Genomic DNA, 27,086 nt, shown 5'->3' on the forward strand with positions numbered 1-27,086 from the left:
TGTGCTTTCTAAAACACCTTCACATATGGTTTGCCTCATTCCTGTGAAACTGCTTGTTGTTTATGTCATACAAACAGAACAGATTGAATTTATACCAAGTTAGGAGGGTGATGAATCCTATATTAGAGGAAAATCCTTGCCTGAGTTTTTGAATTTGTTCAAAATTAGCATTGCCAGTTAAAAAATGCCCTGGATTGTCCCTTGAGCTTTTCTAAACAATTCATTAAAACTAAAAAAAAAAAAAAAAAAAAAAAAAAAAGAAAAGAAAAAAAAAAAGAATTCTGTGGCTGCCCATAAATGCAACCTTTTATTCAAATATGTAACATTTACCTAAAATCAAAGGTCAAATTTTACCAGTTTTTTATAGCCATCCTAGTAGGATCTGTTTCATGCACTACATATAAAATACTGCTGTTAAGAGTGGACATTCATCTTCCTTTGTGAAAAGCAGAATAACCCCTTATGTGTGCTTTAAAAAGTGCTAATCTTTAAAAAATTCTCAGTAACTTCGGATAGTCCACCTAAACCCTGTTTCACTGTTTCTAATTCCATTTTGAAATGTAATTAAAGGCAGGCTAAGCTTGAATTCTTAGGAGAAATCAGAAGTCCCCCTGTTTTCTTTGAATGCTTTCAAATCTTTCACACATTCTTCTCAAAAAGGCTTAAGCTAGAATTCCCTAATTCTGAAGTCTTTGTGGGACTTTTTTTTTGCAGGCAAGTCTCAGCAGGACACAAGTCATGTTTTTGTTTTGGTTTGGTTTTTTAACATATTCAGGTACTAGATGGTGTTTACTTTAGTGCATGTTCTCAGTCTTTGAGGATTGAATTTTTACAGCAGACCAGTACATATTGCTGTGGAGTTTTTGCTTTAGTTTTAGTCTCATGGGAGATTTTTCTGCTATGGGAAAATTTTATTTTTTGGAAAATTATTCTATGCTCAAATCATTAAATATGACAATGACATCTTTCCTATGCACTCTAATTTTTCTGAAGCTGTCAGTTTCTTCTTTTATTATACAATTTAATTCATATTTGGGCAAATTCCAATGAACTGCATGCATTCAGAGATTTTATTTCTTTTCTCTCTTGTGTAATGAAAGAATTATTTCCCGGTTCTGGTGTATTGTGGTAAAATTTTGACAGTAAAGATTGAATGAGAAATAAATTGTTTGGAAAAAAAAAATTTGAAATAAACAAAAAGTATAATTTCAAAATTAATCTAAACTGCTGGGAAAAAATTAGGAAACAAACTTTTAAGGACTGAAAAGGCATGAAACATGCAAAGATTCATGAAAGTACATGAGCCTTTGCTAAGAACTATTTTTTCTGGGAGTCTTTGGTAAAGTTCCCCAATATGTATGCACACTCTTAATTTTGTCAGGATTGGATATTGTTATGATGATGGGAAACATGCACTATTGCAGTTACCTATGGACCTCAGTGCAATTATACTTGATGATAATTTTATTTATCTGGTCAGGATGATGGAATGAGTTGGCAGCCAATGCACTTCCTCCTGCAGGTTCCAGAGCTGCAGAACTCCATCAGTTGAGAGCTGGTCTCTAGCAATAAGGAAGAGAAATACAAAGAGTTAGTTGAGAGTGTCGGGTGAGAGTTGTCAGTGACTGATCAGTCACAATTACTAGGGAGATGTTTGTCTGGTTGGTTGGTGTTCTGTTTTTCTTTTCTATTGGCTTTAATGCTCTTGAGCAGAAAGGAGTAGTGAGCTTAGTCATGGAGCAACTTCAGTACAGACCCAAAGTTTTCCTAGAGGTCTTGTCAAGGGAATTGTGTGGTTGACATCTGATTATGAGTAATGGAGTTGAAAGAGCAGGGAAAATTCTCCCCAGTGCTGGAGCAGTTCACAGTTTGACCTAGACCTCTCCAGGATTGTGTGTTTATAATTCCTTGCCAAAATGCTCTTTTTTTCTCTTCCTCCATCTTAGAGAATTCTTATGTGGTGAAAGTGAAAGGCTATGGTTCAGATTTGATAGTAGTCGGGAGAAAACTGGGTATGACTACCATGCACCTCTTCGTCAATAAATTGCTAATTTCTCTTCTTAAATATGGAAAATGTTGAGCCTCCAGTAACTGAGCAATGTGAACTCACAAAGTTGTTGGAGCCTTTTCTATGAGTGCAGTCAAAATATCTTCAAGACAGCACTGCCAGCTTTTCTCCCTCACAGGCATTTCACACGATTCAGCTTGGATTCCTGCTCAGCATAAAAGCACTTTCTGACTTAGCTGAATTGCCCTTTGGTTTGTTCAGACTCATAGGAGAGTAGAAGACTTGGGAAACTGGCTGTGAAATGTGGAGTTGAGAGAGATGTGGTTGTTGTTTGTCATTTAATAAACATTTTGTTTTCATGAGCTCAAAAAGATGACATTACTGATGACTAGTGGAGAAAAGTGAAGCTATAAGTGTGCCATACATGGTCATCTCTAATGAATAGAACGAATAAAAATAATAAGTGCATTACATAGCTAACTGTCACATCTTCAGGGCACTACAGTAAATAAGTGGGAGTTATGCATGTGCATTAGTAGCAAAATGGGTACCACACTTTGGATCCTATTGAGTACAGTGTGGAGAGAAAAATATGATAGATGGCTGCTTTTTATCTGTCACTGCTGTGGCACAGAAGCATAGACCATATGTATGTAAAATGACTTTGTTATTTCAGTAAATTCTCTAACTCTTTCTGTTGTAGCCTGTAGCAAAATGAATAAGTAGCTGAAGATCCTGGTGGGATAGTTCTGATTTTATCAGAATAAAATACCTCTGCAGAGGCATAATTATTATTAAATATACAGTGATGTGTGACAAAACAGCCAGAGAAGTTAGCAGGGTCTCTGCTTTTACAAGTTTTCGCTACAAACTGAGATGCTTCACAAAGGGTGGAGACAAGGAGCTGTGATGGTGAAGCTGAAAAGAGCAGGAAAGTTTGGGCAGGTGTGAACTTTGTTAACTGTGACTCTTGTTTCTTATTTCAGAGTTCATGACAAAACTGTGGATTACAGTCAAAATGTTCCTCCTCAATGACCGAGTGGAACCAATATTTCTTGCCTTCCATTTTGTCCTTCTTTAGGTAGAATACCGTATCTCCGTCTCTGGCAAGTCAAATTTGGGCAGGAGAGAACAGGGAGGACCTGCTATTTGCCTGGCCTTGGATCTGAACACTCAAACCAAACTGCCAGGTTTGGGAGTCTGGTTACAAAATTCTGAATAAAATGCAGTCTGTCTGCCCTTTGATTTTAGAGGAAGTCCAGCCAGTGAGGAATTTACAGTCATCATGCTTAATTCTTATGATGGTGTGATGCACTGTCTTGAGCTTAATTTTTAAACAACTCAGTAACCCTCTGGTGTACTTTGTTTTTATAAGATTTTCAGCCTGGTATCTAAATCTATCCCAGGTTTTGGTTTAGATATCTGCTGAAAGTTAATGACTAAAAACATGACAGACTGTTTTGTGGAATTAACAGTGGTGAAATTCCTGGTTCAGCTATTCTTTCTTGCAGCTGTACTGAATGCTATGTCTTTCTCACAATGTGAAGAGATGCTCTTCCTGGCTGTTAATTCTACGGCCTAAACCACTGCAGGGGAAGAGAGTTGGGGATGGAAAAAAAAAATCCCATTCCTTCATCAGTCCCATTACTAGGAAATAGAGGGCAAGCTATTCTACAGAGCTTTTAACTGACTACTAATGTAATTTGTTCTGCATTGTTTGCCCATTAATCCAAAAATTACTTTTCCCTTTGAAGCTTGCTTTATGTAGAGGAAACAATGCCACCTTTAACCATTATGTGTATCATTGTTTGCAGGATAAGTGTTTTTATTTGCCTTGCATTTTGGTTAAATGTAGTATATGGGCCTTTGAACATCCTTGGTTGCTTGGTAAGTTATAGTATTTCAAAGTTGGAATAATTTCCATTTCAAAACATTGTATCATGATCCTCATCTTCTAAAAGACGCTTGGATGTATGTTCATACCACAAGTATTCAAGTTATCCTTAGATGTACTGGGAATTTTGAGAAACTAAAGGATTCTCTTGTCTCTTAGAATATGCCTTTCTTTCTCTGGCTTAAAGTACGTACATCAGATATAGAGTTTGACCGACAAAATGTCAGAGGGTGAAAGATATGTATTCAGTCTGGTTTATCACACATTTCACTATCCTGCACAGTGGAAAAATACTTCCCTATTTGCACATGCCTTATATACGTAAGCACGTAAAAACTCTTTGCAGTTCTGCTTGAGATAGTTATAAGAACCAGCATCATGGTGGGAATGTCTTTCTTATGCCTCAACTTTCAGAAAAAACCACTGGTATGATAAATGAAAGGTTTAAAACCCAAAATGCCTGTATTTTTTTCCTGAAGGTCAACACTGAATAAATACTGGATTTCCAGATTTGAGGTCCTGAAAGAAAATAAATAACTGATCCTGGAAATCAAATGGTCTTCTAGTGGCTTTAGATGGAAATATGTTTCCTTGGTATTTTTAATCAGTCCTTGAGACTGATATTATGATCATAGCAGGACTGTCCAAACAGTGGCCCAAGGAATGCCTCCACTCAGCATCTCAGAACCTTCCAGCAATTCCTTTTGATTGTGTATTCCCAAAAGCTTAACGCCAGCTGTGTGGCAGTCACAGAGATGTGACTCTGTAGTGTGGAGTCATGGGAGATTAAAAAGCCTCCTCTAGTTCATTTGTAAATTGGCTATTATTTTTAGTTAGTTCCCCAGGTGAACGCATCCATGCTATGCTAATCAGTCTGAATTAATTCTAGGAGACAGTTTCCAAAGCAGTGTACAGCAGGCTGGTGTCCCAGTGGTAGGTTCTCTCCTGTGTATTAGTGTGGAAATGTGTTACATTAAAAGCTCTGTTTATTAGACTATCCTGTTTCTCTAAAGCACTGAGTCTGTTTAACCTACTGTGCTAGTTATTTTCCTAAAGATTTCCAGACCTGCATTTTTCTAATAAAAATTATCACTGAGAGAAAAGATGGGTGGGTGGCAAATTCAATGAGATATGACTTGGATAACGTGAGAAATTCTGAAATCAGGTGACAGGAGAAGTAATATTTTAAGAAACAAAAATTTCCACATGGCCTCAGAAAACTGGGGCCATGTGGAATCTTCCCATTTGCCTTCACTGGGCTTTGGATCAGACCCTGGAGATACCAACAATATTTCAAGGGTTTATGATCGTTGCTAACTTTGGAAACAGTGCCAGGCTTCAAGAATAGGGATTGCATTCCACATGCAGCAGGAATAGCCTTTTCTCTACTTTGAGTAATGTTACAGGAACAATAAAAAATTCTTGCTGCTGGGAATGCCAGGCTCTGTGGGACTTGGACAGGACCTGACATTTATACAGTTCATCACTACTGTAGATCAAGGAATGCTACTTTTAGCAAAGAATGCATATTCATTCTTTTTTGTTAACCTTTGCTTCAGTGCATTCATGACATGATTGTATGGGTATGTAGCTGTGTTTTAACAGTTTTTTAATTTCAGTTGTTGCTTGAAGCACTACTCTGGAAATTAGACACTTTTAGTAGTTCAATTATTGTTGATTTATTCATCCCTCTTGTAGATACAGTGAATGTAGTTACTATAGTAAGGTTATCTAGTTCTGAATGCCAAATGCCAAGCTTCAGAGCTTGCATCTTGGCAACTACAAGACTTATTGGCTTGGAATTTGTCATGCTAGCAGTACTGCCTTGTAGCATTTATTTCACAGATTTTCATTAAATGGGGGAAGACAAGAGAGCTACTAGTGCTACTAGTGACATGATGCATCAAACTGTTTACTAATGTTATAGGGAAATCAGCTCAAAATAACATAACTCCAGGCTTCATTCTGCCATTTTCCTAGACTTCATTGGAAGAATAGCAGCAATACAGTGAATGTAAAACACGCAAAAATGCTAAGTAGGAAAAATGTTTTATTTAATGTTATCCAGTTGGAAAAATCTGAAAGTGTAGAATAGCAAAATAAACTAAAAATACTGCACAATGCTTGGAACTTTCATTAACTTAGTTGTAGTTTCTCTTTTGGGGGCAATGAGTCAGCAGAAACTTGCTGAAGTTCCACCACCTTTAGCATCTGCTCTGAGCATGTTGCTAGACAGCAAATTCTGCAGTAACACAGAGGGGCAGGTCCTCAGCTGAGGTAAGCTGTTGAAGTGCCATTTCCAGTGAAGTGATAACAATTTGCTTTGACTGAAGCATAAACTTTCATGCTAACCTGCTGTAACGCTTTCCATCACCCTGTAGCCTGTCTGCATGTGAAATATAATGCACCTAATGGCATTTAAATTAGCTATCACTGGAGGCATCTGTCATACTATAATCTTTCCCAGTCGTTTGTAAAGTCCTCTACCATTTAGCCTCCCTCCACTTCTCAGTGGCATCTCTTCTGCTGATGTCACCCTACTACCACAGATATCAGCTCTCATCTCCCCTTGCCACTACTTCCAGCTTTAGCCCATGACTTTTACTCAGAGATAACTCCTCAGGATATCTGTGAAGTTTTTCCTCTAATCCCATCCTCTCCAAAAAAGGCAGGTTCAAATCATTAACACCATGCTCTGCTTGGAGTGGTGATAACCTGAGTCTGCTGAGACCAACATGCTGCTGCACAAAAACACAGCCCCATACACGGCTTTCAGCTTAGGTTTGTGTTTAATCCTCCACTGTGCAGTTTCAGTGTTACAGTACAAGCTCTCTGAAGCATGACTTGACAATTTTATTGGTTTGACCAGCGCCTTAGATGCTCACAGAATAGCAAAACAAGGAATTTGGATTCACCATTTAGCAACCACAGAATTTCAGCTGAAGGTCAGTGTAATTGCACGGATTTCATTCTAATAATTCAGACAAAATCTGCAGCAAGTGTCTGAGTATAGCTGATACCGTCTAATTGACTGATCCATAATCAGCTGATAAATAACATTATGTACCATAGCTGTTATTTCTGTTTCACTGGCTGTCATCAGCTAAAGATTCTGTCTTTGTTTAGGATTAAAATGAAAAATCACAGGCCTTTTTCTTAATCCTTAACTCAAAACTTCTCCCAAAATGACCAAATCAAAACTTTCAAGTGGAAAAAGGACTGCAAACTCTATTTCCACTGTGATTTCTTTTTCTAGAGTTTGAGGACAGTATTTTGCACTCTTAATGGAGATTTTGCACTGAAGTTTTCTTTATATTTTATTCACCCAAATTTGAAGATTTCATGTTTAGAATAAAATATTCCTTTTTTCACTGGCACTGTTTTTTTCCTCTGGATTAAAAAAAGATTTTTTCTTTCTTACTTTCTTTTTTTCTTTCATTTAGGAAACTCAAAATCTAAAAGATATAAAATGGTAATATTCTTCTGATCTGTATTTGCATTTCTCATTGTCTTTGAATACCTGACCCACTGATTGAATAACTCTCTCTTCTTTACCTGGCTAATTTGTGTGTATGAAATATTTTTGGTTTCATTGCTGTCCTCTTTCCCTTGTTAGTGGTTCACAGTTTTTCTCAGGCAGTTGGAAAACACATACTGGTGCAGGCTACTTTCTAATCCGTGTTTGCCACTAACTGAATTATACATGGGTGGCATAGCACATATTCAGTCTTTCATCCTTATCAGTTGCTTCATCATTACTTTCAATCTTCAGTGAAAAATGTGACTAACATGTTGTGTGGTATAAATAGACACTGCAGTTTGAGATCATTTATGCATGGTTTGAATTTTGATGAAATTTTATACTGCCCTCTGGGCTAAACACTTAACCTAAGTGATTGTCCCAATAATTCTGTTGAATCAAACCTTTTCAGATGGAAGTTTTACCTTTCATTATCTTCTAAACTGTTTACTATAAAGCTTTTCAGGAGTGTTAGGAAGCAAATAAAAAAGGACACAGTTGCTGTTTATCAATGATTCTGTGGATCATTATCTTGTCATTGTAAATGTACAGAAATAGGAAAATAAAATACTTCAATGCAAAATACTTTTTTTTAGGTGATCCCAGGTCATCTTCAATATTTTTTTACTTTTACACAAAATTGAGGGGTTATACAAAATGTGGAAGCATAAATGTAGATTGATATATTTGTAAGTATTTGTGTATAAATATATTTGCTTTTGGCACCGCTCAATGTGGCAATTTATGTGTTTCTTTAATTTGTTTAGTTTTGCATTAGAAACTTCTAGTTGCTACTGTTTCACAATGTTTGCATATTTATTTGTTTGCTATTAAAATGACTCAGCAATATTTCTGTTAATTTTACAAATGTTGGTCCAGCTCTATATTCGGGATAATTTTTATTTCAATGACATTCTCTCTATGCAGCTTTATTGGTTTGGATGTTTAAAATCTGAAATTAATTTTTATAAGCTGAAAGCAATCATTGAACATTGACACTTCAAGCATTACAATAATGCAGAAAATCGTCATGACTCAGTTAATTTCTTGCAAGAACCAATTACAGTACAGTGCTTTTATTTTTTAGCCGGAAAAGTGTCTCCATTGGTTTTAATCTGAGTATTCTGAAGAGGTTTTCACTGTTTATAAGCATCATGAGTTGTTGTTCAACCCCTTCCTTCTTTCCCTTAGCCAGTCTTAGCAGTTCTAATTTACTAATGAAATTTAGGCCTTTTCCCACCCCTTAGAAAACAATATCTTTTTAAAAAAGCTGAACACTGAGTCCAGAAGAATTAAGTGACTTAGTTCAGACAAGCTGTCGCTTGCGTGCCCAGTGTGACAGAGGCAGGTCCTGTGACACCCTCTGTAGTCCCTGTCTTCTGGTTCCCTTGACCAAGGTGGGACATGAGGGGCTCTCCTACCCTCCCCATCCACCTGGCTTTCTTTGGCAGAGCACAGAGTGCAGCTGGAGTGGGGGGAGGGTGTAGGGGATGGCACTCAGCTCTGCCCTCCCCCAATTCCTTGGAATCCAGGGCTCCTGATGCAGGCTCTGTGCATGTCCGTGTCCAGGGTGGTCTGTCAGCCCTTGCGCTGCACGATGGTACATTGGGCTCTGCTACACCCAAATGAGGTGATAGGGCAAGAATGCCTCACACAGCACATGGGCTTGTGCAAATGAACAGCTGGTGACTGATTCTGATGAGAGGAACTGCTGGAGGGGGAAAACGTTCTATTTTTCCAGCACCAAAATCTGAACATTTTTATCAAGAAAAAAATTCCCACAGAAAGGCAGTTTTCTGGCAAGCTCTGCTAGTCAGAAGTCTCAGCTCCCCTTCACACAGGAGTCTCGATGGAAAATTTTATAGCTAGCCCTAGCGCAGGATCTTTCAGAGGTGTTGAGCACCCACTGTGACCATTAATTTAAATAAGCCCATAATGTGGTTCACATTTAATAAAGTTACAGCCTCCACATGAACCAGGTTTACTGAGTGTTGCCTTCTTTCCTGCTGGGTCTGAGTCTGCTGGTCTGGCTAGTGTAAAAGTCTTGGGCTTAGAGCACACCATCACCCTATGTGTTCATTAGGAATATCCAAGAAAAGACTACAGACTGTGTGTTTTCATCTCCAGTAGAGATGACTTTTATTCAAGGATAAGAATGCACACAAGAAAAGTGGCAAATAAATAGGTTTGTACTTGGAAGAGCCCTTTCGTGGCTTGCCCTACTACTGACATATCAGAATTGATAATTCTGATAAAAGCAATATATTGCTTTAGTACTTACACAGCAATAGAAAGATAGCATACTATTAATTCTAAAATCTTCAGAAGTAGTGGCAGAATAAAAAGCATCAAGTGCTTATGAAGAAAATAAGCAAAATGAAAACAGATCAGATACTTTGACAGTGTGAATTAGCTTTCAAGTCTGCTGGCTTCATCAGGGCAGTAATATCAGCTGAGAAACTGAAGTTTAGCTGCACTATTTACAAGAAGAAATATGTGCTGTTTACAGAAAGGAAGTGTGGCAAGCAATGTATGTCTGATTTGTTCATATTTTCAGTGACAGAGCCCAAGTAGCTGTAGCTTACAGGAAGCATTCCTTACCTTTGGCATTCTGAATTTAAATATTCTGGTGGTGGATGCTTTTGTAAGCAAGCTGGTCTCATAGGCTGGCAGCTTAAGCTTCCAACATTTTGTCATTCCACTTTGCTCATAATGAATTCAACCAATTTATTGTTCAACTCTCTGTACCAAGCTCTTTTCTACAATTGAGTCCCAGCTTATTTGCAACTAAGGAGGAGAGGAAGATTTGTGGGAAAAATATTTCAAAAACCCACTGAAGGCAGCTGACCAAAGTTTTCAGTACTTCAGTGTTAACTGATTAGACAGATCCACAAACACCTTTTAGCTGTTCTATTTGTGTGGTGGAAATTTGGGTTTGCCTTTCAGTGGCATACCAGGGGTAGTTTGCTCAGTGTAGAGCTCTCCACTTCCCCATCTTTTCCAGGATTTGCCAAGTATTCCTTTGTCCTCCCACACAGCTTGTGGCAGCTCTCTGTCCAAGCCAGAGCACAACAGTCTGTCAGCATCAGGTCAGTCCCCAGGTCCTTTGGATCACACACAATGGAAGATGTATTTTCAACTTGCAGTTCTCACTTTGAGTGCAATGTCAGTGCCCTGTATGACCTGTCACAACACTTGCCAGAGCAGTGCCAGAATGGGTGACACACCAGTATTTTACAGTATTTTACCAGTATTTGTCTCAATATACCCATTGAAATGAAGTAACCATATGGCCCCATTAGAATCAAGAATGTGTGGTATTAATGCCATGGTTGAGAGGTTTTTTTGGACAAAGCGCTTTGCACTGGAAAACTGTGACTTTCAAAAAATGAAATTGTGGGAAAGGATAAATTGAAACAAAATTTGGACACTCTAGAAATATTCCATCTTGATATTTCAAAAAGAACATTTGTTCAAAATTACTTTATTCCCCCACATTTTCATCTGCAAGATGGGTTAATTTTCTATTGAAAAGGTCAAAATAATTTCAAGCCTGTTTAAATTATCAAAACAGGTCTTTTCATTAACCAAAATATCTATACATGAACTTTTTTGTTTTCACTATTTTCATCCCAATTTTGGATCAGAGTTGTCTTTTGAAAACCTTCAAATGAAGGAGAAGTTACTTCTCATGCATCTCTATTCTGCAATTAAAAACTTCTAAGATACCTTCAGTATTAGTTAAGGTGAGCTCTCATGCAGCATGAAGTAAGGTTTCCTTTGCCTGCATTGGCCATTACCTTGTGTAACTCCCACATCTCAGCAAAAAAAAAATAAAAAAAAAATTAGATTTTGCTTGAAAGAAGAACAAATGGGCAATAAGTGTATTTCCTCATCTTGCTACTTGCTTGCCTTGTGTTGGAAAATTGTTGTCTGTGTCTCAGCATCCTTATTGTATTCTTGTTACAATGTGTATAATGGAAAAATGTTATAGAGACAGACCTTCACAATCATTCTGCATCACGTGGGTGGTTTCTCCATACCTTTATTAGTGCTTGCAAACTCCCTCTCTGACATTTCTGCCCATTCTCCTGTGTTTTATCTGCTTTCTTGTTTCAGTTTCTGTCAAAATCAAGTGTCCATGACAATGATAGCTATGGTATTCCCTGAATTTTTAGTGCTGATTGGTTGGATTATTCAAAAATTATCACATAATAGAAGGACACTCAGAGAAATATTACTGAATTTTATGTTCATTTCTCACCCAGCTTCATAGAACCTGGCTTTTCCCAGATTCTTCCTTTTGGGCCTGGGTGAAAGCTGAAGACTTCCAATACTTGTTCAAGATGTCTGGATCTCTGACAACCCATGTGGCAATTCCAGATGCATCCATTCAGCTGTACAGTCTTGCTCTACAGCGCATGAGAAGGGACTCCTTTGTGCATGAGACATGCTAAATCTATTGTGTGTGGACTAACAGCCTTCAAATGTGCAAGAAATCTGTCACTCTCAGACTTACTGCACACTTGCAGCTCTGTGGGACAGTACTTGTGAAGTACTTCCTTAACTATTAGATCGAGTGTGTTTATGCTCTGCAGCACGTGCAAATCTGTTTCTTATAAAAAAGCCAAAGGATATGAATACCCTAAGCAGAATGGCAAAGATTACTTATTACAGAATGAAAAATATCTTAATGATTTTTTTTTTTTTTTTTTTTTTTTTTTTTTTTTTTTTTTTTTTTTACAAAATCATAAAGATCTGACATGCTCTTTTGCAGGGATTTTCATTCTGCACAATGAGCATCATTTTCCAGTGTGCCTCTGCATTAGGAGATTTATTGTTATGATGTGCTAAGGGGCTAATTTCTGAAACACATCACTTAATCTATGTATGAAAAAACAGCCCCAAACAAATAACATTGAAATCAGGGTTTCTTCAGTTTCTGGAATTATGGCTCACAGAATTTGCCAATATTAAGTTCTCAGATGCTGTTTAATTTTGGGAATCCCATGGATTTTTGTCCCAGACTACAAACAGCAGATGTAATACATGACCCATATGCCTTCTCTTTGTTTCCTTTTATTCCTAACTTCATGTAGGACAGAAACACCAACTGATGAAATAGCAGCAACAATGTTCCATTACATAAACTTAGATGAGCTTAATACACACAGTATAACAGTCTTGATCAAAGGATTTGCTGTCAGGCAGAGACTTGACTAACAGGCAAATGATTGGAAACAGCTTTTTTTCCAGCCTGGATTGGGTGATAATAATGTGAAAAGAATGGAAGCTCTAAAAGGAATGCTCTTTCACTGCCTATGTTGGAGCAACCATGAAAGCCTGTCGTAGGGTGGTAGAGGCTGTCTCTTTCTGAGGCTAGACCATTGCTGGGGAAGCAGAGACAGAGAGGATCCTGCCTTGCTGAAAGGAGCTCCAACCTAAGTCAAAGCAGTGCACAAGAGTGGCAAGGATATGTAGAAAGGCTGATACATTTAGGTTTTTTAAAGCTTGTGGGTTTTTTAACCCCTGTATGCCCCAGGAAAGATGCATCATTGACACAGAGCCATCACAAAGCTGCAGTTCTGTAGTCTGGGAATTTAGACCTGATCTGGAGAGAGGTTAAGGCAGCTGGGCTGCATGCATCTTATTTTTCTGCAGGCCTGACACCCTTGGCCAGAAAGTATGCTGAGAGAGGCCAAGGAAAGTAACGTTAATTTTTTTCTCCTAGAAATCAAGCAGCACAAGATCACTGAGACAAAGAAAGTACGCCAGGGGTAATTTGACAATTGACACATCAAGGCTTAGAGGCTATATTAAAAGAACTATTAGACATGTCAATTAATTTTCCTTTGCCTCATTAATGAGCATCTGAGCTATGCATCTTTCTTTGAAGCAGCAAGTAATCATTTTTCTAGGTTCCTTCATGCTACAAGTCACAGCCCTCTCGAGACACACATGAGACAGGGCATAATAGAGTATGATTATTGTTCCTAATTTCATGAGTGACTCTAAACTTTCAAATTGAAGGGAAATTTAATATTTATTTTGAATGTTAAATGATGCCTCTGAAAAAAGGGAAACCTATGCAATTCAATGTTTTTCAAAGGACCAGCTTGTTCCATACTTTTAATTTGATTCTTTAGCAGTAACTGAGTTTATCCACTAACTCCAGTCCCAGATTCCAATCAAAGCTCCAAAAGAAAAAAGGGGGGAAAAAACCCCAACAACCCATGCCTCAAAACCAAAGCCAGAGCACACTTTTTTTTTGCCATGGGAACTATGAAGTTGCTGACAACCTTCATTAAATGCCACAGCCAACTTCTGACATGCTCAGCAGTGAGTCTCATGACCCACAAACAGAAAGCCAATCTAAATCATGGAGTGGTTGTATTTGTCTTTTGTGTCTAGAAACCCGCTGCTGGAATTTGCTGAGTGCTTCTAAAAATGTAGCAGAAGGTTCACTGTCAAAAAGCATTGTCTTTGTAAATTTTACCTTCAAACCTTGAGCACAGCAAGCAAAAACTATTTAACAAGCAGACAAAAAAACCTATGCAACACAAGAACTAAACCACCAAACCTTCTGTGTCTCTCTTTTTCTGTGATGATTTGAAGTCTCTATGCTGAAAGAATAACATCAAATATGACTTGAATCAATATGCCTTCAGGTTAAAACAGAAGCAAAAAAACAGTAAAGTGTTTTAAACAAATGTTAAGGCCACACAACTAAAACATCCCTATCATGATACTAGATTTGAAAATTAACATTTTAATACAAATATAAGTTCTGATGCATTGTGGATCATGTAAGTTTTAGGTAGATCTTAAAGGAAATAAAGGTTATCAAAGCTACATACTAAGCATGAAAAAGAGTTTATGAGATGCAGAGGACCTGAGAGAGCATTGTTGTCTGAACAGAAGAAGAGGCTTTGAGAGTCACCTGTATCCTGTAACCACAGCGCTCTTTATGGTTCTAACTTTAGTTTTAGCTTGTCTCATTAGTTTAGGTTTTAGCTTGTTAGTTTTTTAGCTAGTTTAGTTTTTTCTAGTCTCATTTTAACTGCTTTTCATCAGCGACATTCTTTTGGTATCTTTGGAAATCTCACCCTGATTGCCCCGACTTCTTCAGGCTCTTGCATCTATATGTTACTACCAAGTTTATGGGAATTCCTAGGAAGGTGAGTAGCCTACTTTGCTGGACAAAATTAAGACTGTATAAATGCATGTGATTATTATGCAATGCTCTGCAATTAAATAAAAAGTTCTAAATAGGAAGGAAGGAGCAATAAGGATCCTTCTATAAACATCCTATCAAGAGCTGTAGGAGTGGAAAAGAGCATCATAGCACTGACCCATAGCACTGTTAGTCTGTCACCCTGAGTTTTGACAAGGGTAGGTTTTTCCATCTGAGAAAGATATGGCAAATTTGTAGGTGCCTCTATTTGAATGACTTATGAATCACATGAAGTCAAAGGAGCCCAGTGTACTACAAGTCAGTGTAATCCTGTCTGAATTCAGACCAGTAGTGGGAAACCTTATGGGTCAAAGATAAGGGGACTTTGTCCTCTAGGGTTGTGATTGTGATTGTCTCTGTTGTGGGTAGAAAATTAATACTCATTATGGATGATGGGCAAACTGATTGCCCCCCAGTTCTTTCCCCAGTAATGGTTTCCACTCCTTTCAGCAGAGGAAACTATAGCCTAAATTCTCCTGGAGGTTATTTAAGTGTTTCTTGGGTTTATTGTCTGGATGAACCTGGCTCTTCAAAAAGCTGCACTATGTTTTTCAGGTATTTGGAGTTCTTGGATGAAAAATCTAAGGGTTCCAAGAAAAAGCAGAATCATATCTTTGTAGAAAGTTAAAAATAATATTTTCCATGAGTTTAAAAAACAATAAATATTTCAACAAAGAATAGTATTTACAAATACCCTTTCAGGCAATATACACAGGGGGAGAAAAAAAGCCCAAACCAAACAAACAGAGAAGTTAATTTGCATGGTAAGTTCAATACCTGCCAACAGTTGTTTATCAAAGACAGCAAAATAACAAGCCTTTTGTTCTGCCCAAATGCATTATTCTTCTGTTGGGAAAGCTTTGGTCTAATGCCTCCTGAACACTGGAGTTTATTTCTTAGCCAGATATTTTAGCAAGGCAAAGTAGATGCAGTAAGGCTGTCTGTCAGTCTTCCCTAGCAACTTCTGGACCTGTTGGCCAAGAGGGGTAGAAGGGAAGTACCTCACTTGCTGCCTCCACAGAGAGAAACACTCCATCCCAACCTAAGAGAAAGTCAGCTCCCTTGTTCCTGAAAATGCTTATTTTATGAGTGAAGTCTGAGAATTGAGTCTCTTTTAAATGTTTTCTTTTTAGAAATTGTGAATGAGGGGTGGTAAGTGCTTTTGTATTTGAATGGAAGGAACAAGTTTAGTGACATCTCTGAAGTGTGTGCCCCTTCTTTACTCTTGAGCAAATCTTCTATTTGGGAGTGTCAAGTCCAAAATATTCTAGTGCCCATGAAATATTTGATTATTTTCTTTTATAAATGCTTCTCTTGGTTGTTCTTTTTCAGTCTGATGAAATTGCATTTACCTAGGAGCCATATCAAAACCTCTTAAAAACTGCAAAATTTCACATGGGTGTTGATTAAATATCAATTTTTACAAGTCAGATTTTATTCTTAAAGGAATGTGTCTTTTCTATACCTTAGTTTTCTGCTCTCTAGTTAGATAAAGCATTTTCTGGTGGTGCTGATATCTTAGGCCAGCACATTATGTTGTCTCTCTCTTTGTCCGTAGATGCACAAATGTAGCTGGTTTTTTTTTTTGTTTTTTTTTTTTTTTTTTTTTTGTGTTTTTTTTTTTTTTTTTTTTTTTTTTTTGGTAAGCCTAGTGTCCTTTCAGTACCCCAGCATCCTTTACTTACCTCTCTGCTTCTTGTTATTCTTTGATACTGTTGTTTCTCATGGTGACACTCTTTTGTGTTCTGGCACAAGCTGGAGTCACTTAGTCACATCTGGGACAGGAGTTCTGAATGTCTCTGAGAGGAAATGCACCCAAAGGAAAACATAGACCCAGAGCACATTTTTATCTAAAGCACACAAAAAAATAATCATGAGCTCATTATATTGCATTTTCATTATTGTAAACCAACATTTCTAACTGGAAAAGAATGGCATCTGCCTCATTTGAGCTTGATTTGTTGGTTATGGTTTTGGTTTTTTTAAATCCTTTTAGAGATGTGTATTACTATGGTCCTCTGCAGTAATTAGCAGAAAGTTTTAGGATTTCTTAGCATCAGGCAGAACGCTTTGCTTCTTATAGCAAATGTCCCCTTTGGGAAGGAAGTTTCAGATGAAGAGCATTTCACTGGATCAATAGATGACACCAACAGAAAAGGAAGCTGGCATTTGTCTTGTCGTGTCTTACATGCACTATGGGCTGTAGAGGAAAGTATGTTATCTAGAGATTGCCTCTGATAAGGGGATATCCCTCAAACTCCCAGTGCAGCTAGCAATCACTCATTGATTTTTGAGAAACAAGCTGTAGCAATTTTTAAGTTTCTGTCTTATCCCTTGGAACCAGAGGAATAAAACTATGTCTTCACACTGAAGGAAAATTTGTGAAATTTCTTTCCAAAGGCAGACAGGCAGCCTATTATAACACTACCCGAACACCTTAAACACAGCTAGTATCTCTTGTGTCTTACAGCATAACAAGTGGTAAAGAGAGCACTGCACAAGGAATTATAGTTTTCTTTTCTTTTCTTTCTTTCTTTCTTTCTTTCTTTCTTTCTTTCTTTCTTTCTTTCTTTCTTTCTTTCTTTCTTTCTTTCTTTCTTTCTTTCTTTCTTTCTTTCTTTCTTTCTTTCTTTCTTTCTTTCTTTCTTTCTTTCTTTCTTTCTTTCTTTCTTTCTTTCTTTCTTTCTTTCTTTCTTTCTTTCTTTCTTTCTTTCTTTCTTTCTTTCTTTTCTTTTTTTCTTTTCTTTTTTTTTCTTTCTGTATTTTTTCTTGAAGGCAGAAGACCTAATTTCGGTAAACAACCCCCTAAAGGTACTCCCCCACCAATAGCAGCCCACTATAAAATGGATAAGGTTCTCATTATGTATCCTCCATGTCTAGATCATAATTTCTTATCATGGTTGACATTCTGGTCCAGTTATATCAGGTACATTCTGTGTAAGTCCTTTAGAAGACCGGGATAAAACCCTGCTGAATGCAGGATCATTTTGCCTTGGGCAGAGAGTTAGTCAAAGTGCACATAGTTCAAGGTGGATTTCTAGTCAGATTCTGCAGTACTGGGACATTCTGAAAGAAGTATTTTTGAATTGAACATAGCTCAGAAGGAATTAAATTAGTTCTTTAATGCTTGGTTTTTCTCCAGAGCCATCAACACAAATTACTTTCTAAAATAGGCAGCAAATATAATAACACAGCATTAAACTGAAAAGAAAAAAGTTAATACTGTTATTACGTGATGCATTTTGTTTCACTAGATTGTATGGATAATTTCCACCATAATTTCAGTTGTGTTTACAAAGATATTTTTAAAATATTTCAGTTTAGCATTTCCTATAACTGTGTTTTTCATAATGTAATTGAATTTAAGATATCTGTACAGTATCTCAGTTTTCTGAGATAACTGTTTAATGGTGTTTTTTTCTGAGATAACTGGTAAATGGTGTTTTAAATATAATAGTATCCTAGAGTATTCTGCACATGCACATAATCACTTTCTTTTTTAAGGCTCTTAAAGATTTAATTAAGCTGGCCTAACACAGGTTTACTTCTTTGAGAAAACATGTATTAAAGCAAAAATATTTTTGTAATATGCAGTGTAGTAGCATCAGTCATCTGCTCAAACCTAAGATTTTTCTCTTTCATCAAACTGTGAAGAAGAGTTCTTCCAAAATTTTTATAGGTATATTTGAAAAATATATGCCTTGTAAATACTCTAAACATTGCAACCAATGTTCTGTTTGTGAGATTTCTTTTTTTTTATGTATTACACTTTGTTGTAATTTCATCAATTACCTTGTCTGGCCATGTTTAAATCTACAGGGATTTATTTTTAACTGTATTCTAATTGGTATTACCTGGGTCATGTCTCACTTCATTCTCTTCATGGGGGCTATTCCTGAGTCAAACACTTCTGTTCATGGACATGTTGCTGCACAAAATAATAAAAATCAAAAAAGCTCTAATTGATAAAGAGTAAAAAAATTTCCAATGTCGAGATTTCTCTAAATACATGTTCCATTGTTCCACAGACTCCAGCATTTTTTTATTTTGCCTAGTTCTTCCTTTTAAATTTTCTATGAAAAAGAAAAGGTCATTTTTGTCAGGTCAGTACAGAAGCTTCTGGAGATCTGACTGGAATAACATAAATGGTGTTTTAGAAGCATTTTTATGCACAAGCTTGCACCTATAAGTTAACCTTTTTTCTTTCTTTTTATCTTTACACCCACCTATTCCTTCGGCGCATAAGAATTATAGATCTGCACAAGAACTGAATGGTGCATTTGGTTTAACAACTGTCATCCTAACTCCAGCACTTGCACATACATACAATTTAATTGTGTTAAGGAAAGCAATGCATGCAGGAATTCAGTTTTTGTTTCATCCAGTTGCTGTGAGCACCAGACAGAAGTCAAAGGGCTTTGACTCATGGCTTGTCTGTGTTTGTGTAAGATGAAGTTTCGTTGCTGTATGGCCAGACCTTCGGAAAGAAACCAAGGATCGTGGTGTGCTGTGTGTCTTCTGCCTGCTCTGCCCACAGCAGCCACCAGTCTGTTGATTCTCAGGGAAGGTGGCTGTTTGTCTCCAGCTGTACAGACCCATGCTCCTAGTGTGATGCTGCTGCTAATTAGGCACAGGATGGAAAAGATCAAAGCTGTGCCTTTCCCTCCCCACCACTTTTTTTTTTTTTTAAATCCACTCCACGAGGCTGTTTCTTATTTTGATGTTTTGTCTCTCTCTGCCACAATGTTTTTTTTGTAATCTCACCTGCTAGTTTGGTGGAGTTTCAGCTGGTGCTGGATTGCCATTTTAACTTGGCAACTTTGGAGTCTTGTTTCCCAATGGCCTGCCAGCTAAATTGGTGTGTTACAGATGAATGCACAGCTCACAGATGGTGTTTGAGTGTTTAGTGGCTCTCAGAAGTAGATATGTATTTGGTCAGGAGGAAGATTGCATTTTTTCTCCAGACAGAGCAAATGTCCTTGGGGAGGTTTTCTGTGTCAAGGTAGAAAACGGTTCCACACATCAGGTACAGGGGACTCTCCTAGCTTAGGCACAAGTACTGCCTACAAATATATACGTATTTCTTTACTTCTGGATAGGGTACATGCTCCTATTAACATAAACAAGAAGTTTTAAATCTTGATTCTCCTGAATGTCTATAGACATTTTAACTCCAGCATTTCACTTCCTGTAATCTTTCATTTATTTTTTAACTGAGATAGGCTTGAATGTGACCCTGTAAACTTCTTTTCCGGTCCCTAAACACTGTTTTATTGGTCATGCACAAGATTGAGCATTCAGCATTACTTACTGGGTGAACAGCTTTACAGATAATGCTGGGGTTTTTTTGAGAGCTATACTTCCTCTGACATCTTGCATCCTCCCCTGTGTGGTTTGTGCCTTTTTCTCATTCATTCTTTGTCATCTTATTTACTTAAAGCAGTCAGAGGGCAATAAGTAGGGGAGGAGTTACATGCCTTCTTTTGCTTCTTGACTGGCCTAGTCATGTCATGAGGATGAATAACAGAGGCTGTCTACTGCCTTTTGTTCCTTTCTAGAATGAAATAAAAACCAGAGCTGCTTAAAAGTTCTGAAAGCTGCACTCGATTTCTTCACTTCATGTTTGTACCCATCCAGAGCTGGAAGCAGCCAGACTGGAATATTTTAACAAAGTCTGTTCTTGTAAGATTTCCAGACTGTTTTGCCAAGCCACTAAGCTCTTGAAAATGCAGTTAAGCATGAAATAGGCAAAGTTTTAGTTGCTTACCTAAACTGCAGCAATGATGATAATAATTTGGTTTTTTGTAATTTTTGCTTTGTCATTGTCAGATGCTGCTCAAAGCTGAAATGTGCAAAGCTTTGCCAGCTCTCTACAAGGAGCCACACTGTCCTCCAGCACTATTGCCATTCTGCTTAAATTTTGTGATTCTTTCTTTGTCCAATGCTTTCTTGCCCAGCTGGGTAAGAAATCTCTTCTTGTGAATGTCTCCGTTAATTCCCTTAGGAAATTCTTAGTTAGCTAAAGTCAGGAGATGGGCTCCTCTGCCAGCCTAACACTGTTGGGTAAAGGGACTGCTGAGGACATGAATCTGCTGCTCTTTGCCAATTTTCTGTTGTCATAAACTCTTTTATAGTGAAAGCTGACTGTCCACCATCTTCAGGCTAGCACAGTTATATCCAGAGCAATATGAATCTGTCAGCACTTTCTTCCCATCCTCTTTAATGAATATTTCTTGGCCCACTGACCCAGAGTGTCCCCCGCCCAGTACAGAAGAGCATAGTGGTTCCTCCAAGGCTACAGCTGTGCCAGCACATAACCCCATGAGTGTGTTGTGGGAAAAGTTCAGCTGCTGTGTTTGTTCTGGCTTTTGGCTATGCATGTAATGCAAACACACCTAAGATGTAGCTGATCCAGAGTTTACTGCTTGCTGGCTGTCTCCCATGAGCTGGCACAGCCTGGACCTTGGAAGGAGAGCAGCCACCATCAGCCTCGTCCTCCCCAGCTTGGTGGGGCAGCATGGATGTTTACAGGTGCAGTCATGTACTTGTGTCATATTACAATAAACGAAAAACAATTATTACAGTTATTGGATTACTCTTTTTTCCTGTTTCACACAAATGTTTAATTCCTAAAAGCCCTGATTTTGGATTTTGGATTTTGCTTCTGGCAGTTTCTTTTTCCCAACACAGCTGTACCTGAAAAACAAACATGGCATGATTTCCAGCATTTCTTCTATATCATGACTGGGTTTTTCAGTAAGCAGTAGGGCAAATTCTCCTATGAGCATTTGTATGTTAAGGAACTATCTAATGTCCCCTCAGATCTTTTGTTACTTCTTTCTCAGCAGATAGCCCCTAGGTAATCCTTGTAACTGTTTATGATACCTGCTTTCCTGGTTGCTTGTAAACTGAAGGATATGAAGCATAGGTGTGTCCTGGAAAGAGCTAGGAAAAAACAGTGCCTCTATCCTTGGCAAACGCTCTCCCTGGTTATATTCACTTTGCATACAAATAAACAAAAAAGTAATATTTTATTAGGAATCCAGTGGATAGAATAATGGACTGTAACTCAGCAGAGCTGGGTTTGCAGCTCTGCCATTGGCTTATTGGGCAAAGTGATTTGTGTCATCACCATACAGCCTGGGATAAAGACAATTTCTTTGTAATGCAGTATGAGCCTTGAAAAGGAAGAATATTATGCAGAGGGAATAATAATAAAGTCCTTCTAACAATAATAATAATAAAGTCCTTCTAACAATAATAAAAATATGTGTTTTATATATATCTTTATGTTGCGCTCAGAGGAATGAACCATATTCTCTTCTGCCTCATGCTTCATCAATGGTGCTTTGAACTGGTTTCCATTTGAAGGGTTACAGGTATTAGTGTACTAATTTTAGATGTGCCTTCAGATACAGGTGTGATTTTACCCTGAAAGTGATAACATTTCATTGTAGTAACACTGGACAGCATTTCCTGCCTCTTCTTTTCTGTTGATAAGCCATAAAGGACTAAGTTTGGGGACCTCACCATTTAGGGTGGTGGTGGGAAGCAGTATTTTTTGTTTGTGAACTGGGTAAACGTGTTGCACTGACTCTTGGGCTGTAAGGACTGCATATGATTCCCTGAAGGTAATTTGCATAAACTAATTTTGTGTCTGCATTGGCTCTTTAAATCTTCTCTGTCTGTATGGGTGACAAAGAAACATTTATTTTGCCTTATTTTACGCAATGTAAATAATAGATACATTCAGGATAGATCTGAATACCTCAGCTGGTGAGCACCAGTGTAGCTCTGGAGTAAGCAGGGTTGCATCAGCTGAGGATCTACCCCGCCATCAGTTCTAAGTGCCAGCCTTGCGGTGCATTATACAAATGTTCACCGTAGTTTGTCAGCAACAAAGCTGTCACCCAACAGTACACACTGCCTTCCATCAGCCATTACTTTTCTGTCATCATCATCAAGTGCAGCTTAAGAGAATCTGTGCATCGTTTCTTTCCTTCTGAACAATTTCCATAGAAATAATTGACCTGCTTTTATGGTAATTCGGTCTCTGCTGTTTGTTACTGCAGCATTTCCCAAGGAAAAATGCAAAACTAATGCCCTAGAACAAAAACATTCAGCCAAATTACTTACCAGTAATCCAAGGAATCATGGATAAATCCATTGCTCAAGTGGCTTCTCATTTGGAACTTTATGTAGTTTTCACCCAAGGGTTAAGGTTTGGTTTTTTTTTGGGTGGAGGGGTTATTTTGTTTTTGAAAGGTAATACTCATGCTCTCTCATGCTGTTGCCCTACAGCAACTTTATATAAATCTCTTCTGAAAACTGTATCTGCCAGCAGTGCCACTCCACCCCCAAGCTTTTACTACTAACACTAGCTAAAAATATTTAAAGGGACTGTTTCCATTTGTTTGGTGCATTTCATTTCATGTTTCTGCCTATTCCTTTCTTAATTTTTCAAAAAAGTCAATAAGAGAGGTCATTTAAGCCTAGTGTTTTGAAGTGGCAACCAGTAAACAGCCTTACAGCATGATTAATGAGTTCTCAGGAACAGTTTCCTGAAACTCACAAGTAAGTTGGGGCCAACTGAATTAGTTTTAAAGCAAATGAAGATATTCCAGTTATGGGCTGGGACTTTCACTGAGTCACTGTGTAGGCTACATTTTCCACCAGTTTCTACCACTGGCTGATGGTGCTCATGTCAAGGTATAACCTTGGGAAGTATAACCTAGCACAGAAATGACATTCAGAATCTGGACTTCCAACAAGATAAACGAATAAGTGCTTGATTTCCATTTAAGAGCAGGAAATCGTGATCAAGGCATTTGATGAAAATTGTGAAGTCTTAAAAAGGATAATTGCTGTTACAAAAATAAAAAAAATGTTGTTTGATTTTACCCGATGGACATATTTTTCTTGATTTCTTTGACTTCCAACAAGCTTGGGTTTCTGTGGAGTTTCTAGGCTGCTATTGCTTTTTTCAGAGGAAAGGTGTAACTAAGGAAAGACATCAGAAAGACATCATAGATGCTGCTCTGCTTGTTTAGACAGGGTCATTCTGTGGAAGGCTTTTGGGTTTGATAAGTGAGCACATTCTGAATTTCTCTACTATCATTTATCAGTTTGTTGAGCAGACTCCCATGGCTGACAGAGCCATCATCTCAGCAGGGATGACAGAGGGGAAGACATCAGTTCTCTTTTGACCTCTTGAAAGTGGGAGTATTGTGTGGAGCAATGGAGTGGTGGAAGCACATATTGTTTTCATTGCTGCCTAAACCTCAGGGAAGTTCCATAGCCACACTTTGTATGGTGTGCTCACGCTGTGTACAGAGCACCTTCCACACACGGAGTGACAGAGCTGGAGCAAGGGTGTTCATGGAGCTCCTGTGAAAGGACTGATTGCACTGGGAGCTCCTGCTGTAGTGAGCAAGGGCTTTACTCACCTTCCCAAACAATTGTTTTGGTCACCAAGGTTTTTCACTATTCCTGGTGCTCCAGGACTGCCATGAATGAAAAAGGATTGAGTATTTTTAGTGCTCTGAACTGTGTGCTCTCCTTCTCTGTTTGTGTGTTAGGTTGGAGGAATGATTTATATTCTTGAAACATTTTACAGGTGGTCCATTGAATATTTTGTCTGGTGTTGCTTATTTACAGGTAGCTTCAATTAGTAAATTGAGACTAAATGACCTAATAGTAGATGATTTTTACATAAAATGAAGTGTTGAGCTAAATCAATTTTTTTTTTTTTTAAATATACATGTTTACTCGTGCTCTTGGCACAGAGATAAAGATTGGCAGTGATCCCTGTAGGATGTGGATTTCTGACATGGGTGAGGCTGGATGGAACGTCTATGTAATTCTGCTTGTTTGATGAAGGATGAGTCTTATGAGCTAAGAGTATTATTTTTTCTTTTCTCTTTTCTTCTTCTTCTTCCTCTTTTTTTTTATTTTATTTTTTTTTTTACAAATAAACTATTTGGTCTAACTAAAATACAGTGTGGTTAATCCTGCACTATTAACTTTTCTCAAAGAGTGAATGCTTTAAGAGTAAATTTGATGGAAGCTATTAAGGATGACAAAAACTTCTTTATATGAAAGGAAGTGTAGTGCAATCTAGCTGCAGAGTTCAGAACATTTAGAATTCCATGGTTATTGTAGTATAATACCACAGTCAATTATATTTCTTATTTTACATTTTTCTTTGTCTCTTTCTCACACAAGCCTAGACTATGAATTCATAATGTTAATGAAAAGTGTTGTGATGTTCCTGTAGGCTGCTGTGGGAAAATAATTACAATATGAGGAAGGTCATTCATGATGTGGCCCTTCTCTAAAGCAGGACTTTGTGGCTGATCAGGACATAAGCAAAATGGACTACATGACTTGAAAAAACCTTCAAAACCCCTGACAGATCAACCTACATTCACTGCAAGAATCAGCTTTCTCAGCCCAACTGATCTTTCTGTGAAAAGTTTTAGTTACTGTACTTGAGGCCTTTAGTGACCCAAACCCTACTTTTTGTTGCTGTGCCCCGGACAACTTCTCGTCCTCTCCTTCTCCAACCATGTAACTAAAGCATGAGCCTTCTCCTGAACAAAGGAGCTGGCTGACAGCCTGCCATCTCCTCCACTTGCATCCTGCTAAAGGCTGAGGATCAGGAGTAACGTGATGCCAAGGCTGGTCTCAAAATCCAGCCTTATGGTTGGCAGATTTGGCAGGTTTGTTTTTCCTTCTCATTCAAACGAGATTAAATGTAGAAACCTTTTAAGTTTCTTCTCTATTGCTATTCACAGTTCTGTTTGTGACTACTGGAGAAAGAGATGTACACAGCTACTTAAGAAATATGTGTAGACAGGAAAGTTCTTTAAAAGAGCAGAGAACACAGTGCAAGTATGTCTGCTGCTTCTTCTTCAGTCACATGCTACAGTTTAAAAAGCCAGCATGTTTTCTTCCACAAAAAGACCTTTATATTTCTGAACTTTCAGAAGCCTTAATCAATATAAATAACAGTTTGAGCATGATGACATCATATTCAGTCCTAGAGTTGTGCATCTCAGCTGCTTAGTCATTTAAATCAGTGGAAATAAGCATAGCAGTTAGAAGTTTTAAAAGGTCAAAGAAGCTACTGTCTTTTCAGCTTTGAATCAGCTGAGAAACTCCAGTTTCTGGGAAACATAATGCCAAGGCTGCATCTTGGCATCTCATTTCCTCCTTCCACCTCCTTTGAAGCACTACAGTAATTAGCTTAAAGGGAAAATCACACCACACTCAGTTGCAGAATCCTTTACAGTGAAAGTTCCTTTCTATTTTCTCTTTTACTTGAAACTAAAGAGGAGTTTTAGCCCACACTGTGTCCTGAAATATTTTGACTCAAATGCTCTTACCCAAATGCCAAAAAGCTGTTCACAGGTTTTCAGTAAAATTAATACTTTTCAGTACAAATATGACAAGTTCTTTTACCATTTTCTCAGAAGGAAAACAAGTGATAAAGTGTTCCTCAGAGAACAATTTGTGAGAAAAATTAAAATAAAAATAAAACCAAAAGGCTTTTAAAACCTTTGTTTTAAATATGATTTGTTGTCCTTTTAAAAGTGGCGGCGTGATTTCTGGGAGGAAGCCACCTCTCACCTAGACTGCCATGAAAAACACTTCTTTTGTTTTGTTTTTAATGTCAGATTAATCAAAGTTGTGATCAGAACCTGTGCTACATTATCTGTACAGCAGGACTCTGCAACTGCTGCTTCTTATGTGCTTTTACGACTGACTCTTTGTTTTGTTTCTATGCATTTCTAGCTGCCGCTCTGCTGCTGATGATGTGAAACTGTCCAGGCAGGTTATGGAGCGTTTCCACTTCGTGGTGTACACGGCCTTTTCAGAGCTGGGAGCCACACGCTGGCGCTCCAGAGACTTCTGGCTGCTTGCACTGCTGGTGGTTTTGCTTTGGTTCCTGAGACTTTACCTGCATTACTTGAGCCAGTGGCTCTTCCTTTGGACAATCTCAGTTCCTGTTACAAAGTAAGTCCTGCTAAACTCTTTTCTCTGTGAGGATATTTCTCCAAATAGCTTGATTCAAAGCAGGTTTTTTGCTCTATGAGGAGAACTGATGGCTCAGACTCATGCTGAGAGCTCAACATGCAAGCTCTGATAGGAATCCTGCAGAAACTAAGAGTGCAGAACAAGGACTGCATCCAGAGTCCAGTGATCTGATATGCAAATGTGTGTATTAGGTGAAGGTGTTGGTAATGTAAACTTTAAACCCAGAACATGACATGTCCATTTGTAAAACTTGTGTCATGACTACCTCTCTTCTATCTGAGATACTCAGCAGGTTATGCATCTTCCAGAAGATTAATTTATCACTTTGGATAAAGTATTTCTAAATGCCTAAGGAGAGCACAAAAGTGAAGAAGCATTTAAATCATATTTC

The 27,086-nt window shown here is 37.9% G+C and overlaps 1 protein-coding gene across 1 annotated transcript in view; it reads left to right on the forward strand.

Moving 5' to 3' along the window:
* Positions 1–26,600, forward strand: part of LOC135303298 (uncharacterized) — a 205,314-nt gene extending 178,714 nt beyond the window's left edge. The window contains exon 18 of the mRNA XM_064424951.1: positions 26,453–26,600. Coding sequence (XP_064281021.1) covers positions 26,453–26,478 — 26 coding nt within the window. The 3' untranslated portion in view covers positions 26,479–26,600. The remainder of the gene's footprint in view (positions 1–26,452) is intronic.
* The last annotated feature ends 486 nt before the right edge of the window (positions 26,601–27,086 follow it).

This window comes from Passer domesticus, chromosome 1 (genome assembly GCF_036417665.1).
Source record: "Passer domesticus isolate bPasDom1 chromosome 1, bPasDom1.hap1, whole genome shotgun sequence".
NCBI lineage: Eukaryota > Metazoa > Chordata > Aves > Passeriformes > Passeridae > Passer > Passer domesticus.